We start from the raw sequence: 25,067 nt of genomic DNA, 5'->3' as shown, positions 1-25,067 counted from the left end.
TAAAATAAAAAATATTATAACCTATTAATTCAAAATCACTCGCCTAATCAAGTATCCTGAGCAAAAACTTCCACATGTCAAATTAAATCAACATAGTAATTAACTATATTCTCATCACGTAGGTATGTTACACTCACAACTTTTACTGCGTACGTACTACACAATTTATTTCTAAATGATATCAATGATCACACTAAATGACTATTATAATTGAAATGTCATAACAAGATAGCTTATGAAACGTAATATCAACTTGAGACTGAACTGAACATTAATCTGCACCAACTTTCATATGATCCGTTATTTTTGAAACATTTTTGTGCCATTTTGAAAAATGAATCGATCCAAAAGATCGATTAAAAACATCGATTCAAAATGATTGATTAAATCGGTGAACCGATAATTAAAAAAAAAAAAATGAATCGATTCGATTAGATCGATTCTTGCCTCAAGATCGCCCGAAGCTAGGACCAACGGCTTTACTTCCCGTGATCAGAGATGTTATGCCTCAGAACATCCCGGCGGCGCCGACTGGGATCACGCTTACCACTACACCACCGACGCCGCTATACGAATAATTACACCATAAGTAACATTCAGATTTTTTTTTTCTCTGGAAGCTAAACTTTTCTAATCTGGATAATGTACCAACATTCAACTGCAACGACAGTTTACAGTTTGAAAAACCACAACATACGATTAATACTTCCTGAAAATGGCAGTTACCTCTGCCGATACGTCGGGAAACCAATTTCGTAACGTGGGTGGATCACCGTTTCGTGCGGCGTTACGGTTTCAGCTCTACTACCGAACCCTAGTCCCACCCAACTTTAAACTAGGGAAACAGCCTTCCCAAAAACTCGATGGTTATTTTCGGCAGAGTTCTATAAACATCTAAGAAGTTTAGAACCCTGATAATTCTTTTGAGTATCAAAGCTTTGTAATATTTTCAGACCAAATTCGGGAACGTTAGATTTTTCTTCTTCAAAATATAACTTTTTGTATTTTTAGTCTCAGATTGATGAAAATATTTCCATTTCTGTTTATTTTTTGCTAAAATTAGGATCACAACGATTTTTATAAGCTAAAATTTTTTGAAAAAAATGTCATAGTCTAAGACTCTGAACAAATGTCAAAGCCTAGGGGCCTCCCTTAACTCAGTCGGTAAAGGCACAGCTACAAAGCAAAACCATGCTGGAGGTGGCTGGATTTGGTTCCCTGTCCGGTCTAGGATTTTTTCTGGTTGGAAAATGTCTTGAGTTCCCTGGGCATAGAGTGTGATTGTTCTTGCCACATAATTATACTAATGCAAAAATGGTACAGGCATCGAAAGCTCTCAAAGCGGTCACGATCACTTCCCAAAATTCGGCCTAATGACCATTTTCATGACTCCCGAAATTCCTCAGAAACGTGACTTTGGAAAACTTCTTTTCTACTGAGTTAGGTGGCCAAATATATTTCTCCCCTTAAGCTATGTGTGTGTATCAGGAGGTACGGTGTGCATGACGTTGCAGTCATGCGAATACGATCGATCCTGATTATGCCTCTTGGGCCACTTAAGGAGGTTTGCTTCAGCTGCAATGGAGAAGCAACACTTAGAAATACCTAATCTTTCACGTGACGGAATCCATCTTTGAAATAAAGGATGATACGTAAACAAACATGTCATGTAAAATTAAGTGCTCCGAAACTGAAAAGTTCGAAAGTACGTTTGATTGAGGTGAATTCCGCGTCGATTATGACTCAATTTTATTTTAAAATTGACGCTCGTATATGTCAGTGTCAGAGCACCTAAATTTACATTCATTTTTCTAAGTGTGTAGTTATATACTTACAGTTATTGTTAGTTAAGTTGTGTCGTTATAATTTAGGATTTTCGTAGTTATGAAATAAAGATTATTGAAACCACTTAAATATGTTTTTAGTTTAAGACGTGGGACTTCTTTCCCTAGTAATCTTGTGAACAGTACTGAAATTGGTTAGAAAATCCTGGACATGTCATGTCATATTTATTGTGTCTGGAATCCTCCGTATTGTTCCATTGTTCACATATTTTTATTTTTATCCAACTCAAAACAATTACCGCTTTCATCCGTTATGAAATTTTAATAATTCATTCATCGATTAAGTAGATCCGATAGTTGGTTAATAAGGCTGGGGCACCAAAATATTGTTATTGGCATTATTTCCACCTGGTGGTCCTCCGGCTATGTCGTTCAAACTATTCTGATGCACCGGACTGTACGGCATGGGTTGATACCGGCTTCTCAATTCCTCCGAACTTTTGCCGTTGCTGTCACTAGACGATGCCCAGTGAGCATCCTCTTGAAAAAGCTATAAATTCGGGACGAAAAGGGCAAACACAACAGCATCCACTTTAGCGAATTCCACACTTCATATTACGGTCGACAAGACCCTTACCCGAAGAAGTTCATTCCTGTTGAGATACTGGGCCGTTTCGTCATTACGAGTGCGCTGGGATGGGGCGCATTCTTATGGTGCCGAGAGGAAATCGAGAAAATATGCTTCAATGAAACTTGAACAGACGAGCGCCTAGTTGGACTTACCGATTTTTGCGACCAGAATAGATGCCACCAACAGTAGAAGTACCACGCGGAGGGTTCTTGCTATAATTTCCATTTTAATTGGACGAGTCAAACGAACGAAAATAGAATAAACGTCTTGACGGGAGAAGCTACCAGAACGTAGTGATGAAGCTGCTGTGCCGGACGTTAAATTTTAATATTTTTATAATGAAGAGAAGCTGCTTCTTCAGCGTTGGGTCTTCTTACTATTCGGTGACGTTAGTTTCAATGAGATAACGGGCGCATCTAGAAGAGTTTGTTCTTGAAGGCAGAGACGGTTACGAATTTGCACAGATTTGTGGCTTGAAAATGGGTCATCAAAGCAAAACACATCAACAGTTGTGTTCTTAAAGTATACGTTTATTCCTCCAAAATTATCTTATCAGGCAGTGTTTACCAATTTTGCCTGTTTTAATATTACCTTTAAATGTTGATAATGACCTTAAAACGCAATTGATGAAGATGTACGTGTAGCATTAAAAAAAAAGTAATGAAGTTAATCACATTCTGCTTTTGAAGTCAATGAAGGCAGTATTTTGTTTCACTTCAGTCACGCTAGATGACAGAGTCCGCGTTGCCTATACGACATTGTTGGAAACAGGAGCGGGCTTGGCCGGTGCGAAATCGTGCACCTGCTCGGACGAATTGGACTCGATCGAGTTCGAGTTCGACTCGGAAGAGCTTTGGTTGTTGAAATTGAGGATCTTTGGAATGATATTGTTTGCTTCCTCACTGGAGGCACTGCTGGATTCGGATGAGAAACGGGCATTGCGGTTCAGTTGCTGTGAAAAAAAGAAAAGAAAGCTCTTGAATAGAGATTTTCATTGGAATACCCAACTAGCAGACTAACCTGAATCATGGTTCCTCGAATGCTACGGGCATTAGCCGCCTGGAAGGCAGCCGCCAGGTCACGGTTGATTTGCTCCAACGGAGTATTGCCAACGCGAATGTAGACAGGGACGTATCCATCTTTCTTGGGAAGATCCTGATACTTGGCGGGCTTAGAATCTGCAAAAATGGAATCGAAACTACAATAGTTACAGCCGGAAAATTTCCATCCCCCACGTAAAGGAAAACATCAACGCCGAGCATTAAGTTTTACGGCTCTGGTATGGCTTTTTATTGAAGTCTCTTGTTCAGTACAGAAATGTGTAACGAGAAAATAAAACATTAGTTAACGTCTCTAAAAGTGGGGTAACTGTATCGCTGGTAGCTCCGGTTACCGAACCCTCTCGCTTGGCTAGCCTTGGGCGGCGGCGGCTTTCAATGCTGCTACTGCCGCTGCGTGCGCTTCGTCGGACGCCGATACTGAAGCCGAATGGGAATGGGAATGGGAATGGGATGTGGAATTGCTCGAGGTGTTGGCACCTACTCCGTCGTCGGCTTGCAATGACTGAAAGATTGGGAGATCAAAAATTTGAATCCTGGGTATTCATGGGAGAAACAAGCGATGATGGCTCAAACCTTGGTAAGCTCGGCTCGGCTGATGCGCAGGACCGGTTCATTGAAGGCAGCTGCTAGAGCTGGATTGATATCGGCCAACGGTTCATCACCGTATCGGATGTACACTGGGATGTAGCCTTCCCGGGGTTCCAGAATCTGGTACTTGGGAGCGGCAGCTGTAATATGGGCAGTCAAAGAAAAGAATAGTACGATTGAAGGTCGTTCAACTCAGCCAATGTATGTGTACAGGTGATAAGAGAAGAAAGATGCTTACTTTCGAATCCACACAGGGTTTGCGGAATGCTATGTACAGGAAGTGCTGGCATGCAGTAGATGTGCTTGGAAGATAGGTTTCACACGATCGGTGATTCGGAAACTGATGACGACATGCAATCGGAATACGGTAATAGGTACATGCAGATAGTTGGTGCTTTGGATGGTTTATAGACAATTTGAGGTGATTGTATGTGTTTAGAGTTATAGGTGGTTTATTTACAAATATTTACATTGACATGGGTTTTCCATTGATTGGAACTCATTAAATCTGGAACCTACTCCAGGAACCGGTGCCTGTAACTGTTCGGTATAAACATATGCGTATTTTATAAATAGTAGAGATTAGGAGAAACGTGCATGAACATATTGATTACTATGGTTAATAATAATGAGTGTTTATGAGTGTGAGGTAGTTAGAATTTATGGTCGTGTGTGTGGTGTGTGACTTCAAAGTATAATCAGTGTCTTATCGAATGTTATTCAGTGGTCTGTGGATTGCAGTGGATTGTATCATACATCTAGGTTTTTTAAAAATTCTCTTGTTTGTTTTTGAGTGATATTGAAGCAAGATGAGCAACTTTGAAGTGAAGTCACAACGAGAAATTCACCGTTCCGAAAAAAAATAATTTTTTGATTTTTCTAAAAATATTGGAAAAAGATGTCAAAAATCTAAAAAAATCAATTTTTTTTTCAAATTTTTCAAAGTAAATTCACGAGCAAAAACAATTTTTATAAGTCATCATGGCATAAAGTTGGACTCAAAAAACAACAAAACATCAACTTTTCGGTTTTGCTGAGGGTCCAATTTTTTACATGATGAGATAATTTTTTTTACAATGATTTTTCCCAATTTTTTTTAGAAAAATAATAACGTGCTGGAAAAAAAATATTCTCGGGGCGGTAAACTTCCCCTTAAAGCCAGGTTTACAGGTTCAGTTTTTTTTAAGGAAAATACGAAGGTTTTTTTATAAAACATCAAAGTGAGTTTTGGAAAGAACTCTTAGTGATTTTAGACTTTAACTTCATGTTACTTGTGTAAGTCCAGAATATTTTTTTTTTAAATAGCTCTGTGGAAATATTCCAAATCAATTGTAAAGAGGATCCCAAATTCAGTGAAAAATACCAAGTAAATCGAATTTTGAGCGTACATATCCAAAAAAAATCTGATGATTATTCAAAGCTAATTTCAAGGATAATTCCAAAGGCTTCATTAACCGAATTTCTAGAGAATTTTAAGGAAACTTCTAATTAAAATTGCAGAAGAATTTAGAGATAAATTTGAACAAAATTTAAAGACAGTTCCTCTTTAAATTATCTGGGAATTCATAAGAAAAATCCCAGAATTAGAAGAATGAAGTCTCAGCCATTTGATTAATATATTTTTTTCTATTTTTGGAACTTGAAAACTTCTCACTTTCCTTAATCTTCTCCATAATCCCCCATCCATGTCCGCAATGAGATGGGGGATTATGGAAAAGATAAAACACCTCAAACCATGCAGATTTTTCTATTTTTTAAATTTTTTTAGTCACTAGCGCTCTTGGGTCATTCGTGACTTGTCCCGTGGTGAGATTTGAACTCGAGACTATGGCGTGAAAGGTATGGATGCTAACCACTATGCTGAAGTCACCCCCATTTTTCTAAATCCATGATCATTTAATTTTCTTAGCATGAAGTCTTTAAAAATCAAAACCTCAGGATTTCATTTTTTCCCATTCCTTGAATTTTGAGCTTTTGTTTCTCAGGTTTTAAAGCATGCTATAAGTCTAAATTGTGGTCTACAGAACCTTCATAAAACCACAATTGCTACTTGGGTTGTGTCCAATTGTGGAAAAATTGAATTTTTGTATAATTTCCTCCATAAAAAATTTGAAAATCTTCTGCAGAATACTCTCTGCAATGCTTCTCATATTATTAATAATTCTAGCAATTTTCTGAAACATACTCCTAAAAAAAATCACTTTAAGTTCTCTTCAGCATGCACTTGGTATTCTCATGAAATTATCATGGAATTATAATAGGAATTTCTTGTTAGTTCTGCTCAGAGTCCCCATTAATTCTTTGAAATGCTCCTCCTTATGCCCTTGGAAATCTAATTTTAATTTTCTGAAATTATCACCGCAATATCCTTGGAATACTCCTCAGAATACCTTAGAAATGTTCCTCTCGAACTGTTTTCTTGGAATTTTCGTTGGAATTACCTTGAAAATTTCATTAAAACTCTTTTGAAATACTCCTAAGAAATATTATTTTCAGTATTATTTTTCTAGAAAAGGAAATCCACAAATAAAATTTATTGCATGGTAATTTGTTTTATACAACTTAATATGTTGATTAATTGTATGTTCATGATCCAAAGTTTTAAAAGTCAATGATGGTGTATATAACTTTAAATCCAATTGTTCAGAGAGTCCGAAAATTTTCGAAAAACTTCAAAGATCTGGATCTTGGAAATTGCACCCCAGAATTATGAAACAAATTCTTAGCCTATGCATGAAAATGTATTCATAACCATTTAAAAATAAATGCAATCAATATTTTACATACAAAATTTCTATTTTTTAATATTCTTATATTTTAATTAAACAGTATTTTTAATAAACTAAAAAACTATCAATATTGTACATGCAAAATCTCAATTTTTAATAATTATTATATTTTAATTAAACAGTTTTTTTAATAAGCTTTCATTTGATGTTTTAAACTTTGAAATCGGCTCAGTATAATTTTTCGAAAAAAAATACATTTTTGATTTTTTGGACCACTCTAATGACAAAATAAAAGAATACGGGTGAAAAAACTACCACTTTTTACGAAATTCTGAGAACGGTTTTCTTGGTTTGCAGATAGACGACTCAGAATTTCGTAAAAAAGTTGTAGTTTTTTTTTTCACCCGTATTCTTTTATTTTGTCATTAGAGTGGTCCAAAAAATCAAAAATTTATTCAAAAAAAAAAAAATCATACCTTTTGAACCATTGGGCCGATTTCGAAGGTCGAAACATCAAATGAAAACCAATAAAAAAAACTGTTTAATTAAAATATAATAATTATTGAAAATTGAGATTTTGCAGGTTAAATATTGATAGCTTTTTAGCTTATTAAAAATACTGTTCAATTAAAATATAATTATATTAAAAAAATAGAGATTTTGTATGTAAAATATTGATTGCATTTATTTTTAAATGGTTTTCATGGTTTGTAAATAGAGGCCTCAGAATATCGTTATAAATACATTTACATACACAGGCTAAGTAAGAATATGTTTCATAATTCTGGGGTGCAATTTCCAAGATCCCAGATCTTTAAAGTTTTTGAAAATTTTCGAACTTTTTTAACAATTGAATTTAAAGTAATATACACCATCATAGACTTTTTTTTTTGGATCGTGAACATACAATTAATCAATATATTAAGAAACATAATTCAACAACTCAATAGAACTAATAGTTTGTGAATTCCCTGATTGATGGACAAATTCGCTGATATTTCCAGTTTTTTCCAGTTATTTTTAAATTCCCTGACAATTCCAGGTTTTACAGTTTTTTTAGGTACTTGCCAACCTGGTTCAAATATGCTCAGTGAGGCCTTTTTGAGTCATCCGTAAATTATGTAAGGGATTTTGAGTGCTTAATAAACCCCCTCTCCCTTGTTAGACACAGTAAGATTTTACCACCCTCCCTCCTAAAATCTTAGTGAGATTTAAAACGTTGGATATTAAGTTGGAATCATTTTTAGATAAATTGAGGACTTTTTCATATGCTAATTCAATAAATGTTCAGGTTTTTAGGCAAACAAATTAGTAAGTTCAAATTAGTATCGCCTGACTATTAGTTCTTATGTAAGAAAATGTAAACCCCTCCCTCCATTTTTAGACACCCTTCCCCCATATTTACTAACATAATTTGTGGAAATCGATGAAATTGACGATTTTTTGTGTTCCCGATAACGGTAACAATACATCATTAATACAGGCAATCATCAACTGCAAGAATGATGAAACCATCGTTCAATTATTGCATGGTTCTTTAGCTGAATTTCTACGATCCAGTATTGATTAGTGTTTTGTACATGCTGCTAACTTTGGGTACAAACATTGAAAGCTTCATCAAATCAAGCAAACATTGCAACTCCACCCACCAGAGAGAAAGCTTTCATCGTTGCCGACCGGCCGGCATAGTGCATCAGCGAATAATTGTACAAGCCTCCAATAAATATTAAAATCAATGAACCGAACAAGAGATACCTCGCAATCATTCCTCTTTTTCATTTGGCATCAGGTGTTTTCCATTGCACTCGTTGAAAATATGAAGAAGTAATGAACAATAATTGATAGTCAGTAAACAGAGAAAGGAAAAGTTCTTTTGCGGTGATTGCAAATTGCAACAGACGGAGAATGTGCGAGTTTTCACTGCTGTTGTTTTGATTAGAATTACGTGCGTAAGTAATTATGATAATTAGTGCTCCGCCATGCAGAGGATCGTTCTCCAAGTTTGTTTGAATTATTTGAATAATAATATCGGTATGGCTGTTGCAGAAACACCTCAAGCAACACAAAAAGGCATTCTAAGATAAAAAAAAAACGCGTATAAAGGTTGTCCCCATCATTACACTTTGTGGAAATGGAACATGTAACAAAATTATGAAAGATTTTGACCGTTAATAACTCAGCGGCCCCTGGACCGATTTCAATAATTTTATCACCAATCGGTAAGAAATATGTCTACGTATCTGTTAAATTTAAGACTTCATCATTATTCAAAGTGTCACTGTTGAAAATTGCTCGAATGTGCAACTGTTGCTATGATTATTAAAATTATCACCGATTGCCTGGGAAAAGCAATTTCCCTAACACAGATTTCAAAGTTGAAGTCCATCCGGTCTCGCCAAACGGTGTTTATTCAATCACCACGTGGTGAGTGGTGGTGTTCTCCAATACACAATAAAAGGCTGTCTGCAAGCAGCAAGCGTGCATAGAAGGAAGAAGAAGCCGCACCGCTATTGATCGGAATCAGTAGCTCTTCGTGAGTCGCTGTGGGCCATTTATGTCAAGCGCGTCATACTGAAGAATATAAACAGAGAGAACCCCTCTCAAGTTCCTATTCATACACAAAACCCAAGCTCCTGCTGCAGTTTACAAATAAGATTTATTATATAAGACCACACAGTCCTACGTCACCATTGCGTACAACCCCATAGGGCTGTTCCTTGTAGTTTTTCTCACGCATTGATGAGTTTTGAAAGCAATAGCCCATCATAAATCCGTCTTCTGTAACGCCTTCATTGTAATTTTTTTTCTTGATTTGTTTTCCATCGATCTTGTTTCCGTGCTTAGCACCAACACCATGAAAGACCAGGGAGGCAGCTCCTACACCTGGACCCTTCCTATCGACCCATCAACTCATGAACCGGGGACCAATGGCTTTACTTCCCTGTTATGCCTCAGAATATCCCGGTGGCACCGACTGGGATTGAACCCAGGCCTGCTGGGGTGAGAGGTAATCACGTTTACCACTACACCACCGGCGCTGCTATGGTAATAATCTAAAAGATGGTGCACAGCTCCGTATAATTGCGTTATCCCGTATTATCTTTCGCGTCCACCGTCCAACCGACTTCGATAATGAACCGCGAACGAACAACATTTCACGGTTAACCGCCTACGGGTGCGGAATAATTCAAACATCTTTCAGGTGAGACCAACCCAAACGACCAAAACCGATCGCATTTCATCGTGCTTCATCAATCGCATGCTAAAACCGCACCAACCTTGCGGAATTCCCGCTGGAAGGTCTATCTGGAACATAAGCGGTTCTTCTCCGGGAGTAGTTCAAATAAATCCAATATCGTAAGCATCGCGTAGGCTCCAATCCAATCGTTGCTGGGTAGCCCATGAACAATGGCTGTCTAATTTATCGTTTCAACTGGAATTTGCTTGTAAAAGCGGAAATTAAGTTGCCCGGCGAAGCTGACTACTAGCTTACAACCTGAAAGCCGTGGCGTGGCCTGGCCTTGAGGTGAAGTTCTCCCATTCAGTTTAGTACTTTTATAGCGCCCCAATGCGGAGTAAGGCGTTGTACACACGTTCGAAGAATACAAATTGAATTTCACCTCCAGTTCGAATTGCGCACCGCCGTCGTCGTCGTTATGACAGATTGCTCGCGCTTTCCTATACTACCTGCCACCGGTACCTGTTCCAGAGCGGGCAATTCAACTGGAACATATTTGCATTCGAACGATTCGTAATCAAACTGCTCCAGCCCACGGTACCGCTAGCAACCGATTTGTATAATAAAAATAAACATGTGTGGAAGCATGGGCAGGAGGCAGGCGTGGAACCAGCTTCTGGGAATGCTTTCGGTGTTATTCATCGGTTGATTAAAATTTGAATAAGTTTAATTGTTTCCGCCATCGCCACTGCCCTGTTGCACTTAGTCATATCACGACTGATATGGCAATGTTGCGCATTTTCTAAGTGTCGTTCAAGAACGATAGTCTGTGGGAAAAACAACCGCCCTTTAGAATGAGAAGCCTGCCAAACCGGTTTCGGTCGATCAGTGGAATAGTTGCAGTTTGCGGTCAGTTCATTGGTGTGGCTTTTACCGCTTTAATCACTTTAAACTGTTTCGACGAAAGTTTGTCATCGATTGCAATTGTTTTCAATGTTTTTTTTTTGTAAAATAAAGCTGATGAAACCCGATGTTTCGCAAAATGTTTATTAACATCCTTAAGCTTACTGACATCAGATCTTCATCATTTCTAAGTGCAATTTGATAACAATTTGTTTTCTCTAATTGAAAAATAATTGTGTAGAAACCGAAAAAATAAATAAACAAAAATACAAATTGATGTGTTGTCCAGCATTTGGAATACAAATTCTTTTGCTTTTCTTCTAAATATTTATTATTAAGACTTATCTATAACACCAATCAAGAATGCTGAAGTTATAATTCCGAATTATTAAACTATGAAATTTTGAAAATGTTTGCCAATCCTGGATTTCAACCCACTGTAAAGATCTTAAGGATTATCGAATTATAGTTTTATCGTCAAAAGCTTAAAAATACAAACCATAATTATGCTAATCAACTCAGATGAGTGATTTGGATTGCAATGATTATTTTTGAAGCTTTGAAATGCTTTTAAAATTAATGCTACGCATTGGAGGTTAACACAAATTCCCATAATTAACCCAATAATTTGGCATCCATTATCCAGTGGCAATCCATTCCAAGGCATATTAAAAAAAACTCCTGAAAAAATGGTACGATTCCAGTCATCCTCTATTAGCTCATGGAGATGGATACTGTAGTTATCCTGCCGACTAGCCATTCAATCGTGAAACACGAAATTGATATCAATCCGCGCGAAGATCCCTCATTTACTTTTTCCCACCTGACGGATCGACACCATATCATTTACGTGTCATCCCCATTTATTTGATTTATAATTGACCTCAATGATGCTGTCGTTTCCAGCCAACCCACACTTTCGCAGCGAACTAGTTATTATACAGGATATAATGAAGAATTTCCCCCTGCTCCGAAGCCCTCTTGCTCTTTTACCCTATGCGTTGAAGTGCCTATCTTTGCGATGATAGCATCCTTGGTGAGTAGGCACAAATTAGCCAAAACCTCGCAGAACGTTTAAGACAACCAGGAACAACAGAGAGGCAGCAGGAGCACCACCCTTAAAGTCAGGCAGCTGTGATGGGAATCAATCAAAACATAATATGATTCCTCTTCACAGCATCTTCCTTTCCTATCTGGATGGGAGGCGGATGTTTATTCGGGCATCAAAATATATCTACCTACTCACTCCAGTCAGGTTCGCAATAACCCTCGACGTCTGTGCTCAATCACCTCCGAAATGCGATCGCATGATGCTGAAGATGTTTTCGGTGGATGAAAAAAAAAACCTTACATTCCAACCGAAACTTCCTGAATGAATCATACACAAAATGAAGGCTCCTTTCCGATTGAGCTATTAGAGTTGTTTGTGGGGGGCGCGGTAGAGGAAGGCATTACCAGAGGAATATGTACGAATCACGATTCAGATTTGACCTCTGATACGGGACTCATCGGATGGTACGGTGGGACGTGTGAGTAACATGACTCGACTAAGTCGTTATTTGGCAGCAACTTTTTTTTATGCGAATCAATGAGTTATCAGTCAGATAATTTTATAGCTAATTAGACGGTCTTTACGAGTAACAAATAGCTATCGTTGAGAAGAAATCTACACATCGGACTGAACGGGAACTGGGTTTCAAGCAGGCTTCCATTGGCACTCAACAAAGAGTACACATTGAAACTGGAAATATCAACTAATTGAGATGACCTTTCGAGCCCATTCCAAAATAGTTGACCCAGAACTTTGACAATTAGGTAATTGCCGATAATTGTTACCCTTTCGCAGCAATCATCAACCTGAAGCGCCTCCTAATGAGGGTCCAATTAATACAGCAAAATGAACCACACCTTCAATGAAGCATAGCTCTTCATCGAAACAGGTATGATGGCTGCATTCCCTCCCCCGGGAACAGGATTCCATTAGCTTTCAAGCAGTGTCATGCTGTCACGATCGATGCTCACCGATGAAGTAATAAAATTGAACAAAATCGCATTTGAAATTCATGAAATCCATCAGGTGTGCGTCATCGACCGTCCTCGTCGACGGATAATTTTCATTCAACTTAACTGCCCTGGAGCAACAATGATACGTCTACCTAGTCTCATACAACAGCCCAAGGGAAGTGGATGCTGGATGGATGGTACACATTATATTTGCCAGTAAAGGTAAACTCGACCAGTTCCATTTCCTGCGTACGGTTGTGCTCCCCGTCATCGTTCGCTGATCTCCCACTACATCAACAGCAGCAATCCGAACTGCTGTTGAACCTTCATTCAAGTTCAAGAATTGCTCAAGACGCTCCAGATTGAACACCAGAAGAAATTTAATACAAACACCTCTTCCCATTATTCCACTCCCCCCCCCCCCCCCCCCATCCCAGCCACCACGCCAATCTCAGCCAGGTCTTACAGAGGAGGCACCTTCTCTGGGTCTCTCTTTAGGCTTTGTGTCGGCAAATTGATGTATGGGTAGGCCAACTTCCTTTGCTCGCCTCGCTTAGCTTCTGCTAGGCTGCTGGTGGCGAGGTCGAATCAACAACATACATGTTTCCTGAGCTAATGCTTGCCATGCTACCTTGTTTGGTCTGTACGAATGTATCAAACATGCTGCTGCACAGAAGGATGATGATGATGATGATGATGATGGCAGAATGCGGGAAGACGAATGCTAAGGTGAAGGTTAAACATTTACGAGCCCCGAGCCGGCCGGGAAAAAAGAGAGATAGTTTTGCGCGTATCCACAATACTGCAACAATCGACCAACAGTGAGTGAGTGAGGCGGATTATGCTGGCTGTAGAAGCATCAGAGTACCCCCTACAATAGCCATAAGTGGCTTGATTTCCAATGAAGCGTTTGTCTAAAGTGGTCGCGCAAGCGTTTGCATGTGGCGTGTGTGGGATGATTGATTTGATTTTCGTCGAGTGCGTCAGCCAGGCAGGGTTGAATGCAGATGGGGGTTCAGGCGTGGTACGGCATCATAAAGTTGTATTGGCAACAGAGCAGCAATTCATAAAGAAATGTAAATTGGTAAGCTTTTGGGACGGTTCTTTTTAAACAACAACTGCGCATGGAAGACTTCTTTAAACTTGAAAACGTTACAAGCATACCGCTAGTGAGAAAGACGAAACAGGTCTGTTTTTGGATCGACGACATGGGATCAAATACAACCCAACGCCATTATCACCCATATTTATTTCATACTTAATCGCCATACATACGATGCCACCGGTATAGAATGTGTGCTTAGTGGCCTCAAACAAGCTTGCACATGCTCATTAAAGCTAAAATGCTATTTTTCGGATTTATGAATCTATGAAATATTTTAATGATAATTTTTGTTTACAAGATGCAAGAAGAGAAGGTAAAGTGTGTGTATGACACATAAAACCTGTGAATTTAACTTTCAGAGGGTCATAATAGCGATTAGCTGTAACGGTGAGCAACGCGATGGGCGAGCAATCAGCGATCATAAAATCGCTAGTTGTGACCTTCTGAAAACAAAATGGACAAATTCTATATGTCATACACAAACTTTACCACCTATTCTTGCTTCTTACAAATACAAATTTTCATAATTGTCTCTCATAGTTTCATAATTACGAAAAAAAAATATAATTTTAGCTGTAATCAGCAATTGCAAGCTTTGCCTCAAAAACTGAATCTGGAACGCTGAGCTCCATCATCTGAATGGTGAGCTTCATCCGGTAGAGATGCGTGTCTGACGGTTCGGCCGTCCTATTATGGGCAATTCGAAATCAGCAGGATTTTGTGGTGCGTATCAAGAAAACAGCTGGTAAATTTTGTTTTCTCAATCGTAAAAAGGAAATCAAATTAAAGCTTAAATACCGGGGGAGCATTTAAATACTTTCAGCGAAGAGTTGGGTTGGGTTGGCAAAAACAGTAATTGTCTGATGAAGCTGTTGCAATACAAATCCATACATGAAAAACATATTTTATTTGACAGATGGACTCTTATTCTATACGATGCTGCTTGAAATCATGCTTGATAGAGAAAATTTTTCAATAATGTCGTTGCTTCTTAGTAGAAGAAATTTAAGTTTTTATTTATTTTGAAATGGTAAGTTAAATTAAGGGGTTACGCCTACCTGCAAACTTTTAAAAAATCGATATTTTTTATTGTCCTTATCGAAAGTATATAAAGTCAAGAATATTTCCTCAAAAGATCAAGTTGATCCGATGCAAAATTGTTAAGGTTATGCGACGTACAAAAATATTCACTTATAGTGGACTAAACCCAACTTGAAACTTTAAACGCGATTATCTCGGAATCATATTTTCAAAACCGGTGCCAAAAATTTCTCGAAATGTATACATTCGATTCGTCCGATTCGTTTTGATTTCTGTTCAGTACTATTTTGTGCAGTCCACGATCGTTCTGATTTCATCTATCATTTAGTTTCGATTTTTTACAGCCGATCAAAGACAAATTTTAAGGATCAAAAATCGGCACTTCAACTTTGCAAGGCCGCCATTTTGTCAAAAAAATTAAAAAAAAAAAACCGAACGATCAAGGACTAGTTTAACACATGCTCAACGATTTGGCATGGTTTTTTTTCTTTTATTTCAGATGATTACATCACAAACCGCAGTTGGCACCGCAAAAAGCGTTTTTTAGAACATCGTCCACGGGGAGCAGCCGTGCGGGGCACCAGGACCTCGTTTTTACAGCATCGACTGATAAATGTACCATTTAATGTGTGTTCAATAAATGGCAGAAATCCAATTTCCAATATGTTGCGTCGTTTTCGAGAAAAAAAATTCAAACTTTCGCTTTTTTTCGGTCTTGCAGGTAGGCGTAACCTCTTAAGCTAAAAATTAACTGATCCGTGATCCGTCATACTTCGAAGAACCTTCTTATCACAATTATGGATAAGTATCCAAATAGAGTAATCTATTTATTCGATCTTGTATCTTTACCTCTTATCATCATCATCACAAGAGCATAAAATTACTGACTGCTTGGGCTGAGTGCTAAAGAACTACACTGTTCAATTCATTGCTCTATCCAGACCGTTTGTACCGAACGGTAAAGGACAAGGCAGTGAAAGAGCCAACAAAAACATTCAGTCACTCACGAACAGGTGACTCACACCGCTTGCCTTCGCTCATACAGCATGTAATCGACAAAGAAAATATATGCTCAGTCACTCAGAACAAGGATTGGATACCATCACGGAAGAATAAGCGTGCTGACTGAGTTCTCTGCTGTCAGTGACTTGTTTACTTCTCAATCATTCAGACTCTCGCGAGGTAGTGAATGATGAGGCGGATGGCTGTTCATATTCATATGAAAATGACTCATTGAACCTGACTGCTTTGCGCACTGATCATCACGCAGGGGTGGATCCTCCTCAGAGCAGAAAAGAGAAAAGTAACATTCCAACTTCACTCAGTTTTCAATACCATGCGCTCTCTCCGCTGAGCTTCGACTTTTTTCTTTAAGGCTAAATAAGGTATTTTTTTTGTTAGTTTTTGTTAGAATATTAGAATAAATGCTATCACTTCGGATTTTCAGTATAACATTTCTGTTTTATTTTCGAACATTTTCAGCCCAAAATATTATTTTTTCACTATTATTTCCGCCCTTTTATTGAAACCAAATGTTTTACTTTGCGAGGCTGAGATCTCGAAGACTATTCAATAAATTTAGCTGATTTTTCTGTCCGCGATGTAAAAATAATTATCTCAAATCTAATTTTCGAATTTCTTGGATATTTCAACTTTCCGATGTTTAACGCGTATTTGAGTAACGATTTATCGATCTTTTTATTTGGAACGCCACCATTTTGGTAATTTTACGAATTTCGAAAAAAAAAATCTATGTTAGATTTCAGAGATTAACGAGCCGATGGCTGAAAGTCTCTTACTAATTATTTCTTTTCTCTGAGTGCTGACAACGCTGTACCGCAACCGACTTCGCATCTGCCTGGCTGCAGGGCTGCCAACAGGGGTCGGAATGTTTAGAAAATAAAGTTGAAATTTTGAATCAGATTAGAATCATATTAAAAAAACGTAGTAATTGCATTTATTCTAATGTTCTAAAAAAATTAACAAAAAATACCCTTTTTTTAGAGATCTCAACAGGTGTCTCCTCTTAAAACTGAGGACGGCACTTTAGATGGCCTCATAATTTTCTAAAAGCTGTGGAAAACACATTTTGTTCCTCTTTTTCGAAACTTGTTGGGTTGATTGAATTTGTTGATGCGATGAGTCTAGGCATGCATTCTCTTGGTTTTCATAGCAGTGTTCAAGCAAACGTCGCTGAGTTAACTTGTAAGGTACGTGTCATTGGATCACAGAGTCCTTGATTCCAATCCCGGTTGATTTTTTTATTTGTCTTTTGTTACTTTTCTACCTCATTCGCCACTTCTTATTTAAAGAGCACATTGAGGAAAGTAGCTTTACGTAAGCGCACCACTCTTTCTCCGTGTTGTTTTGTTTTTGCTCCAATGTGAACGTATTTTTATAAAGCTGTGCAATCGTTCTTTTCAATTTAATTAGCTGTACAGTTTACTCTTAGCGCTCAATTTGTGAGGAAATAACACCCTTGATCATCAGGTTGGTAAATTATGTCCTGGAGCGCTGAGTTTTGGTTAACGGTGCCATCTTCATGTAAAAAAAGGCATGGACTTCCCCCTGACGCTAATCGGTAAAGGTATCTGTTCTGTTGCAATCAAATTGTGTTTTATTTAAAAATGAAAATATTCTGTTAAAGGTTATCCACTATAATTTGTTATTTGTTTTCTGGAAATCTGTGTTTAGCGGAATAACCAAACTGCTCGTAATTTGAAACGGTTTCATGTGTGACAACTGTTATCAAGTGCCAATATTCTAAGGTTTAATCATTTTGCATCAAAAAGTATAGTTTGCATTTACTAAGCATAAATTTGATTTACATCACTTCAGAATTTACATTAAATATAAAACATAATAACCTATAGATGGGTTGTTGATTGCTGGTGAAACTTGCTGTTCCGCATGACCAATTTTAGTAACGGGTGTTCAATAAAAAATGAGAATGATTTCAGTGCCATCTAGCGCACTTGTGAGAGCAAGGCGACTAAGTTGCGTCGTACGGCTGACCCCCCCCCCCTTCTCCAATATTCATTGACATTTTTTGAAGAATAAACATTATGTTTTTAATAAAAAATACTGAATTCGTCGAAAAAAAAAATTTTTTTACTAGCTACATGACTGAAAAAAATCTCATTTTTTGTTGAACATCCGTTACTAATCAAATTTAAAGGTGGTCACTGAATTCAAGAATTTTTTTACGGTTGCCTGGTTTTAAATAAACAGTTAAATATGGTATACCGGCATGATTGATTTTAGCAATTGATGTTACTGGAAAAAATTCCGACATTTTATTTTAAATGTAGAAAACTGAAGATCCCTCCCTCTATTAAGCAACAAAGTCAATTTCCAGAATTTGAAAACTGCCAAGGTATAAAAATTAGCATCATTAAGCATAAATCCAATATGTCAAATAGTCGTAAATTTAGCTTAGTTACATGTAAATTATGACAACGGCCCTAAACAGAAAAAAATGGTTGAATATTACATCCAAACAGCTGCACATAGGTCATTCCGCTGGTTGTGTTGTATTGCGCTATACGATGTACACATTTTCTGCCAACATAATTTCATCCATGGATGTAGAATTGTATGCATTTTTTGCTATTAAATCAATACTTCATGCATGGGCTTGCATTACGTTAATACTCGCCTGTTTGCTGTGTGGGCTCGTATCTCGAGAGCCTGGCCATATAGAAATTTGCTGTTTTGAGCAAAGTTGTGCAGGTGATCAAGTCCTTTTAGATGGTGGCCCTTTTAGTTCAAAACACGCTCACTACGTGGCGCTAGTGTGCAAGTAAATTTCTTGTATAAGCTGTATCTCGAGAACCTGGCCATATAGAAGGTTACTGTCTTCAGCAAAGTTGTTCAGGTGACTAAGTCCTTTCGGATGATCGTCATATTATTTCAGAACTCTCACACTACGCGGCGCTAGTGTACACATGAACTTCCTTAATATGTAATGTCTCCAAAGCTTGTCCATATAAGATGTTGCTGTGCAATGTTAGAACAGGAACCGGAAAAGGGATGACGTGTAGAGGCCAAAAATCGATGCCAGACGCCATTTTGGAATCCAATATGGCGACCATCGTGTCAAGAAAAACTGTCAAATACCCTACCATATGGGTATTTCCGGATAGGGAACGACGTGTAGAGGCCGAAAATCGATGCAAGACGCCATTTTGGAATCCAAGATGGTTGCCATCGTTTCAAGAAAAACTGTCAAATACCCAACAACATGGGTATTTTCGGATAGGAGATGACGTGTAGAGACCGGAAATCGATGTCAGATGCCATTTTGTAATCCAAGATGGCGACCATAGGTTCAAGAAAAACTGTCAAATACCCTACAATATGGATATTTTTGGAAGGAGACGACGTGTAGAGGCCGGAAATAGATGCCAGACGACATCAAGATGGTGGCCATCGGGTCAAGAAAAACTGTCAAATACTCTACAATATGAGTATTTCCGGAAAGGAAACGACGTGTAGAGGCCAGAAATCGATGCCAGATGCCATTTTGAAATCCAAGATGGCGGCCATCAGTTTAAGAAAAACTGTCAAATACACTACAATGTGGGAATTTCCGAAAATGGACGACGTGTAGAGGTCAGATATAGATTCCAGACGCTATTTTGGAATCCAATATGGCGGCAACATGTTTTCCATGGTCACTATAGCCGATCGAACTCCAGACGAAACTAGAACCGATGGATTCCAAAATAGCGTCTGGAATGTATATCTGACCTTTACACGTCGTCCCTTTTCGGAAATTCCCACATTGTAGGATATTTGACAGTTTTTCTTAAAACCGATGGCCGCCATCTTGGTTTTTAAAATGGCGTCTGTTATCGGTTTCCGGCCTCTACACGTCCGGAAATACCCATATTGTAGGGTATTTGACAGTTTTTATTGAACCAATGGCCGTCATCTTGAATTTCAGTTGTTCTTGACCCGATGGCCGCCATCTTGGATTACAAAATGGCATCTGACATCGATTGCCGGTCTCTACATGTCATCTCCTATCCGAAAATACCCATGTTGTAGGGTATTTGACAGTTTTTCTTGAACTGATGGCAACCATCTTGGATTCCAAAATGGCGTCTGACATCGATTTCCGGCCTCTACACGTCGTTCGCTATCAGGAAATATCCATATTGTAGGGTATTTGACAGTTTTTCTTGACACGATGGTCGCCATCTTGGATTCCAAAATGGCGTCTGGCATCGATTTCTGGCCTCTACACGTCGTTCCCTCTCTGGAAATACCCGTATTATAGGGTATTTGACAGTATTTCTTGACCCGATGGCCGCTATCTTGGATTCCAAAATGACGTCTGGCAACGATTTCCGGCCTTTACACGTCATCCCCTTTCCAAAAATATCCATATTGTACGGTATTTGACAATTTTTCTTGAACCGATGGCCGCCATCTTGGATTCCAAAATGGCATCTGACATCGATTTCCGGTTCCTGTTCTCACATTGCACAGTAACATCTTATATGGACAAGTTTTGGAGTCATAACATATTAAGGAAGTTCATGTGCACACTAGCGCCACGAAGTGTGAGGGTTCTGAAATAATATGACCATCATCCGAAAGGACTTAGTGACCTGAACAATTTTTCTCCAGACAGTAACCTTCTATATGGCCAGGTTCTCGAGATGCAGCTTATACAGGAAATTTACTTGCACACTAGCGCCGCGTAGTGAGCGTGTTCTGAACTAATATGAACATCATTCGAAAGGACTTGCTCACCTGCACAACTTTGCTGAAAACAGCAACTTTCTATATGGCCAGGCTCTCGAGATACAGTTTATATAAGAATTGCACATGCACACTAGCGCTGCGTAGTGAGAGAGTTCCGAACTAATATGGCCACCATCCAAAAGGACTTGATCACCTACACAACTTTGCTGAAAACATCAACTTTCTATATGGCCAGGCTCTCGAGATACGGTTTATATAGGAATTGCACATGCACACTAGCGCTGCGTAGTGAGACAGTTTTGAACGAATATGGCCACCATCCGAAAGGACTTGGTCACCTGAACAACTTTGCTGAAGACAGTAACTTTCTATATGGTCAAGATCACGAAATATTCTATGTTGGAAATATGATCCATATATTATAGCGCCCGTCATAAGTAACATAAAAGTGAAGCGCCTCTAGCGGCGTAGTTCCCAATTTAACCTGAATCCAATGGCACAGGCTTGTTGGTCTAACCCAGTACAGCAAGTTTGTCGAAGACAGTATAGCTTTATGTATTGAAACAAATGAGATAATCCACTACAGCCCCCATTAGTGAAAATCCCATAAGCTGTGGGTATCCTTATTCGCGGATAGCCCGGCAATAAGGATCCGGCAATAAGAGATACCGGCAATAAGGAATCCGGCAATAAGGATTCCTGACTGTACTCTGATTTCAAGTGTGGCGTATTTTAAAGATCACAGATTTAAAAAAAAGTCACGACCCTTGAACTTGTACAACATTTTAAGATTCTGACAATCTGAAGCTATATAATTATGATGAGAATGCCAAATGAGTTTAGATTAATTCTGGGGATCATAAAAAAATTCTGGGGAGAATTTCAATGGAATTTCGAGAAGCATTTCAAGAAAATTGTAAGCAGAACTACACGTTAATTCTAGGATAGTTCTGAAGAAACTTCTATGGGATGGCTCCGTCATATTGGTTAACATCCATACCTCTTATGTCAATGTCAGGAGTTCAAATCTCATCCCCGGATATGTCACGAATGACCCAAAAATGTTAAAATGACTATAATAAAAAATAGTACAAAAAACTATTATGGGATTGTAAATAGTTCTCTAGGGTAAGTAAATAAAAAGGAATTTTAAGAAGCATTGCAAGAGGATTCATAAGGGGATTTAAAAAGAATTATTCTCTTGATAAATTTAATAATTATATGACTACATTCCTCAAACTACATGTAATAATGACCTACTCTTTTAAATGTTGATCGATCGATTAATCAAAGTAAAATTCTGAGTAGAGCTGCAACGAAATACACTGAAGTCTTTTTTTACACGGTTTTTTTTACGCTGTTTTTTTTTACACGGTTTTTCGCGATTTACACGGTACGTTTTTAACGATTTCTCGACAACGATACAACCTATCGACTTGATTCCAATCACATTATCCGTTTCAAGCTATAGGTAATCGAAAGGCATACTTAGAAAAAATCACAATTTTTGGTGTAAAAGCAGACATTTTTTAAATATGTCTATATGTCATGCTATAATTACAAATGCCATCAAAATCCGATTTTTTAAAAACATTTAAGCATGTGAAAAATCAAAATCTCCGTGTAAAAAAAAAGACCTGAGTGTATTCTATGGGAATCTTATTCATATTATAGTTAAACAAATCTTTGCAGAATTCAAGCTAGTTTGAAGATAGTTTCAAGAGAACTCCTAAAAGAATTTTATATTTTTTTGTTTAAAAGAAACATGAAAAAGTTTGGGAGGATTTTTTTTTAATTTCGGGCACATTTTCAAAGAAACTCTGAGTAGTGTTCCAGGAGATGCTGAAGATATTTCCAAGAAAATTATTAAGAGAGTTTCAAGAGAATTCCATGAGATGCTCGTCAAGAGCATTTTGAGAATCATTTCAAGGAAATTCTGAGGAAAATTTCTATGGAATTTTGACATCAAATCCATTAAGAATTTTTTTTGAATCTAAATTTATTTATTTATTTATTCGTCAATCAATCAAATCGTAGACTACATATTAATATTAGGACTTATGTTCTATGAATTCGCAGGGTTCTGAAATATATTTTTAATTCCGTTGAGGGCATATTTAGGTCACTCATTTCACAATGATGATTCTAAACAGCCATCATCTGATTTAAGGTTCAAATTTAGCGTAATTGGTCCGATGGCAATCTACTGCGAACAACTGTCCATTGCGTAATTGTCGGGAAGGTGCATACAAATTTAACCTTGACAATAGATCAGCAGAGTCAATGCGTTGCGAAATGATATTGTTTATTAAAGAAATCTTTGCGTAATCCCGCCGTTATTTCAATGTTTGAATGCTGATCAGCAAGCAACGTGCTTCATATGACGGGAGAGGAAAAGCCGTCCAACCTAACTTACGTAGTGCATATAATAAAAATTGCTTTTGGATTGACTCTATTCGTTCTTCATGCTTTTTCATATAGGGTGAACAAACAACGCTACAATATTCTAAAATTGACCTCACATAAGCAACGTAAAGTGATTTTATTGTATAAGGATCTTTAAAGTGGATACCGAAACGTTTTATAAAATTAAGCATATAGCCTGCTCTATGTATTATTGTGTTATAATGGTCCACAAATGTCAATTTAGAATCTAGAATATCACCTAAATCTCTTACATTTTCACATTTTTGAACATTTTCATTACCTAATGTAATACAAAGATTTTTATTGTTTAGTTTTCTACTGTACGTTATAAGATTACATTTTTTAATATTAAGTTTTTTTTGGAGGAAATTCCTAAAATGTTCTGCACAAAAACGGACTTTAATAGAGAAACTTTCTATGGATTACCAGAACAGAATCATAAGATTATTAAGGGGAATCCTGAATGTTAAAATAATTCTGTTGAAATGATCATTAATATTCAAAACAAATGTGCAAACACATACGTTTCAAAGAAATAATTTAAATCCTTTAATTCTGTCGAACCTATTAATGGAATCCCTTTATGAAGGGCTTTGAGTGGGTTGATGTTTTCCTTTAAATTCCGTTATAATTGCTTATCTTTTGACAGATACGCGTATTTCATCTACTACTTGCAGATTTCATCAGTGCCAAGTGGTGTTGGTGTACTTGGCACTGATGAAGTCTGCAAGTAGTAGACGAAATACGCGTATCATGAGCTGATGGGTCGATAGGTAGGGTCCAGGTGTGGAAGCTGCCTTCCTGGCGTAAGTACCATTGGTACTCAGTACGGAAAACAAGATCAACGGAAAACAAATCGAGAAAAAAAAAGATTTTGGAGCTAGATTCAAAATTTGAAAAGGAATATTAGTGACATCGAACTTTAAATATTTAGTAACAAAAATTATATGTTAAAGTTCCATTCAAATTCCCGGTTCTCCCGGTTTTCCCGGTTCAGAGGCCACATTGAAATTCGGGCTGCATACTTGGGGCATCCAGAACCTACACCCTACCTGGTCAAGGCAACTGAAGGCACTCAATCGACATACCATTATTACTCTTCAAGCTGCAGAAAGTAGGAATGGAAGCCGGACTTTTGAACTGGCAAGCAAATTGAAAATTTTACGCTTTCAAAATAAACTTTCAAAACCAATTTTAGTCATCTCTGGGGTCCCCTAGGGATCTAATTTAGGCCCACTTCTATTATTTTGTACGTAAACGAAATTTCCTTCCTACTTAAGAACATAACGGACGACATAAATTCTTCATAATAGCATAAATCTACGCCAATTCATGGTAAAAAAATGTATCGCAATAACGTTTAGTAGAAAATTTCGAACCCCTTGCATAAAAATACATTTAGGAATCGAAATAGTAGACAAATGAAAAATTGTAAGGGACTGAGGCGTAATTCATTTAAAGAACATTATAACACTATCATAAGTAAATCAAATAGCATGCTGGGTTTCCTTAAGAGGTTCAGTTACAATTTTCAGGACCCATACACTATAAAATTACTGTAGACTACAAATGTAAGACCTATTCTGGAATTCTGCCACATAGTATGGAGCTCACACGCTGCCTTACACGAAGAACGCATTGAATGTGTCCAAAAGCAATTTTTTGTATGCTCCTTGACTGCATTTCCTCTACCATCCTATAAAGCACGCTGCATGCTCATAAGCTTACAAACGCGTGAATTTGCAATGCTTTTCTTCATCAATGACATTATTTCTCATCGCATAGAATCTGCAGTAATACTTTCTCAACTAAATTTCTAAGCGCTTTATGACCTCTGAGAACTCGAAAATAATTCAATTAAAACACATGCAGAACAAAATAAGCAAAAACTGGCCCCACCA

At 37.7% G+C, this 25,067-nt stretch overlaps 1 protein-coding gene across 2 annotated transcripts in view; it reads right to left on the bottom strand.

Moving 5' to 3' along the window:
* Positions 1-2,923: 2,923 nt before the first annotated feature.
* Positions 2,924-25,067, bottom strand: part of LOC135707232 (uncharacterized) — a 33,197-nt gene continuing 11,053 nt past the window's right edge. The window contains exons 2-3 of one of the 2 annotated variants that reach the window (XM_065229001.1): positions 3,436-3,593; positions 2,924-3,367 (exon numbers count right to left, since the gene is read on the bottom strand). In XM_065229001.1, coding sequence (XP_065085073.1) covers positions 3,164-3,367; positions 3,436-3,593 — 362 coding nt within the window. In that variant the 3' untranslated portion in view covers positions 2,924-3,163. Of the gene's footprint in view, positions 3,368-3,435; positions 3,594-3,676; positions 3,979-4,049; positions 4,205-25,067 lie in introns of those variants that run through there. The other variant, XM_065229002.1, reaches the window with a different exon arrangement.

The sequence above is a fragment of the Ochlerotatus camptorhynchus genome, unplaced genomic scaffold, assembly GCF_037179485.1.
Source record: "Ochlerotatus camptorhynchus isolate MF236.1 unplaced genomic scaffold, CSIRO-AGI_Acam_v1.1 ptg000305l, whole genome shotgun sequence".
Classification (NCBI taxonomy): domain Eukaryota; kingdom Metazoa; phylum Arthropoda; class Insecta; order Diptera; family Culicidae; genus Ochlerotatus; species Ochlerotatus camptorhynchus.
This window is presented reverse-complemented; position numbering and strand designations above follow the sequence as displayed.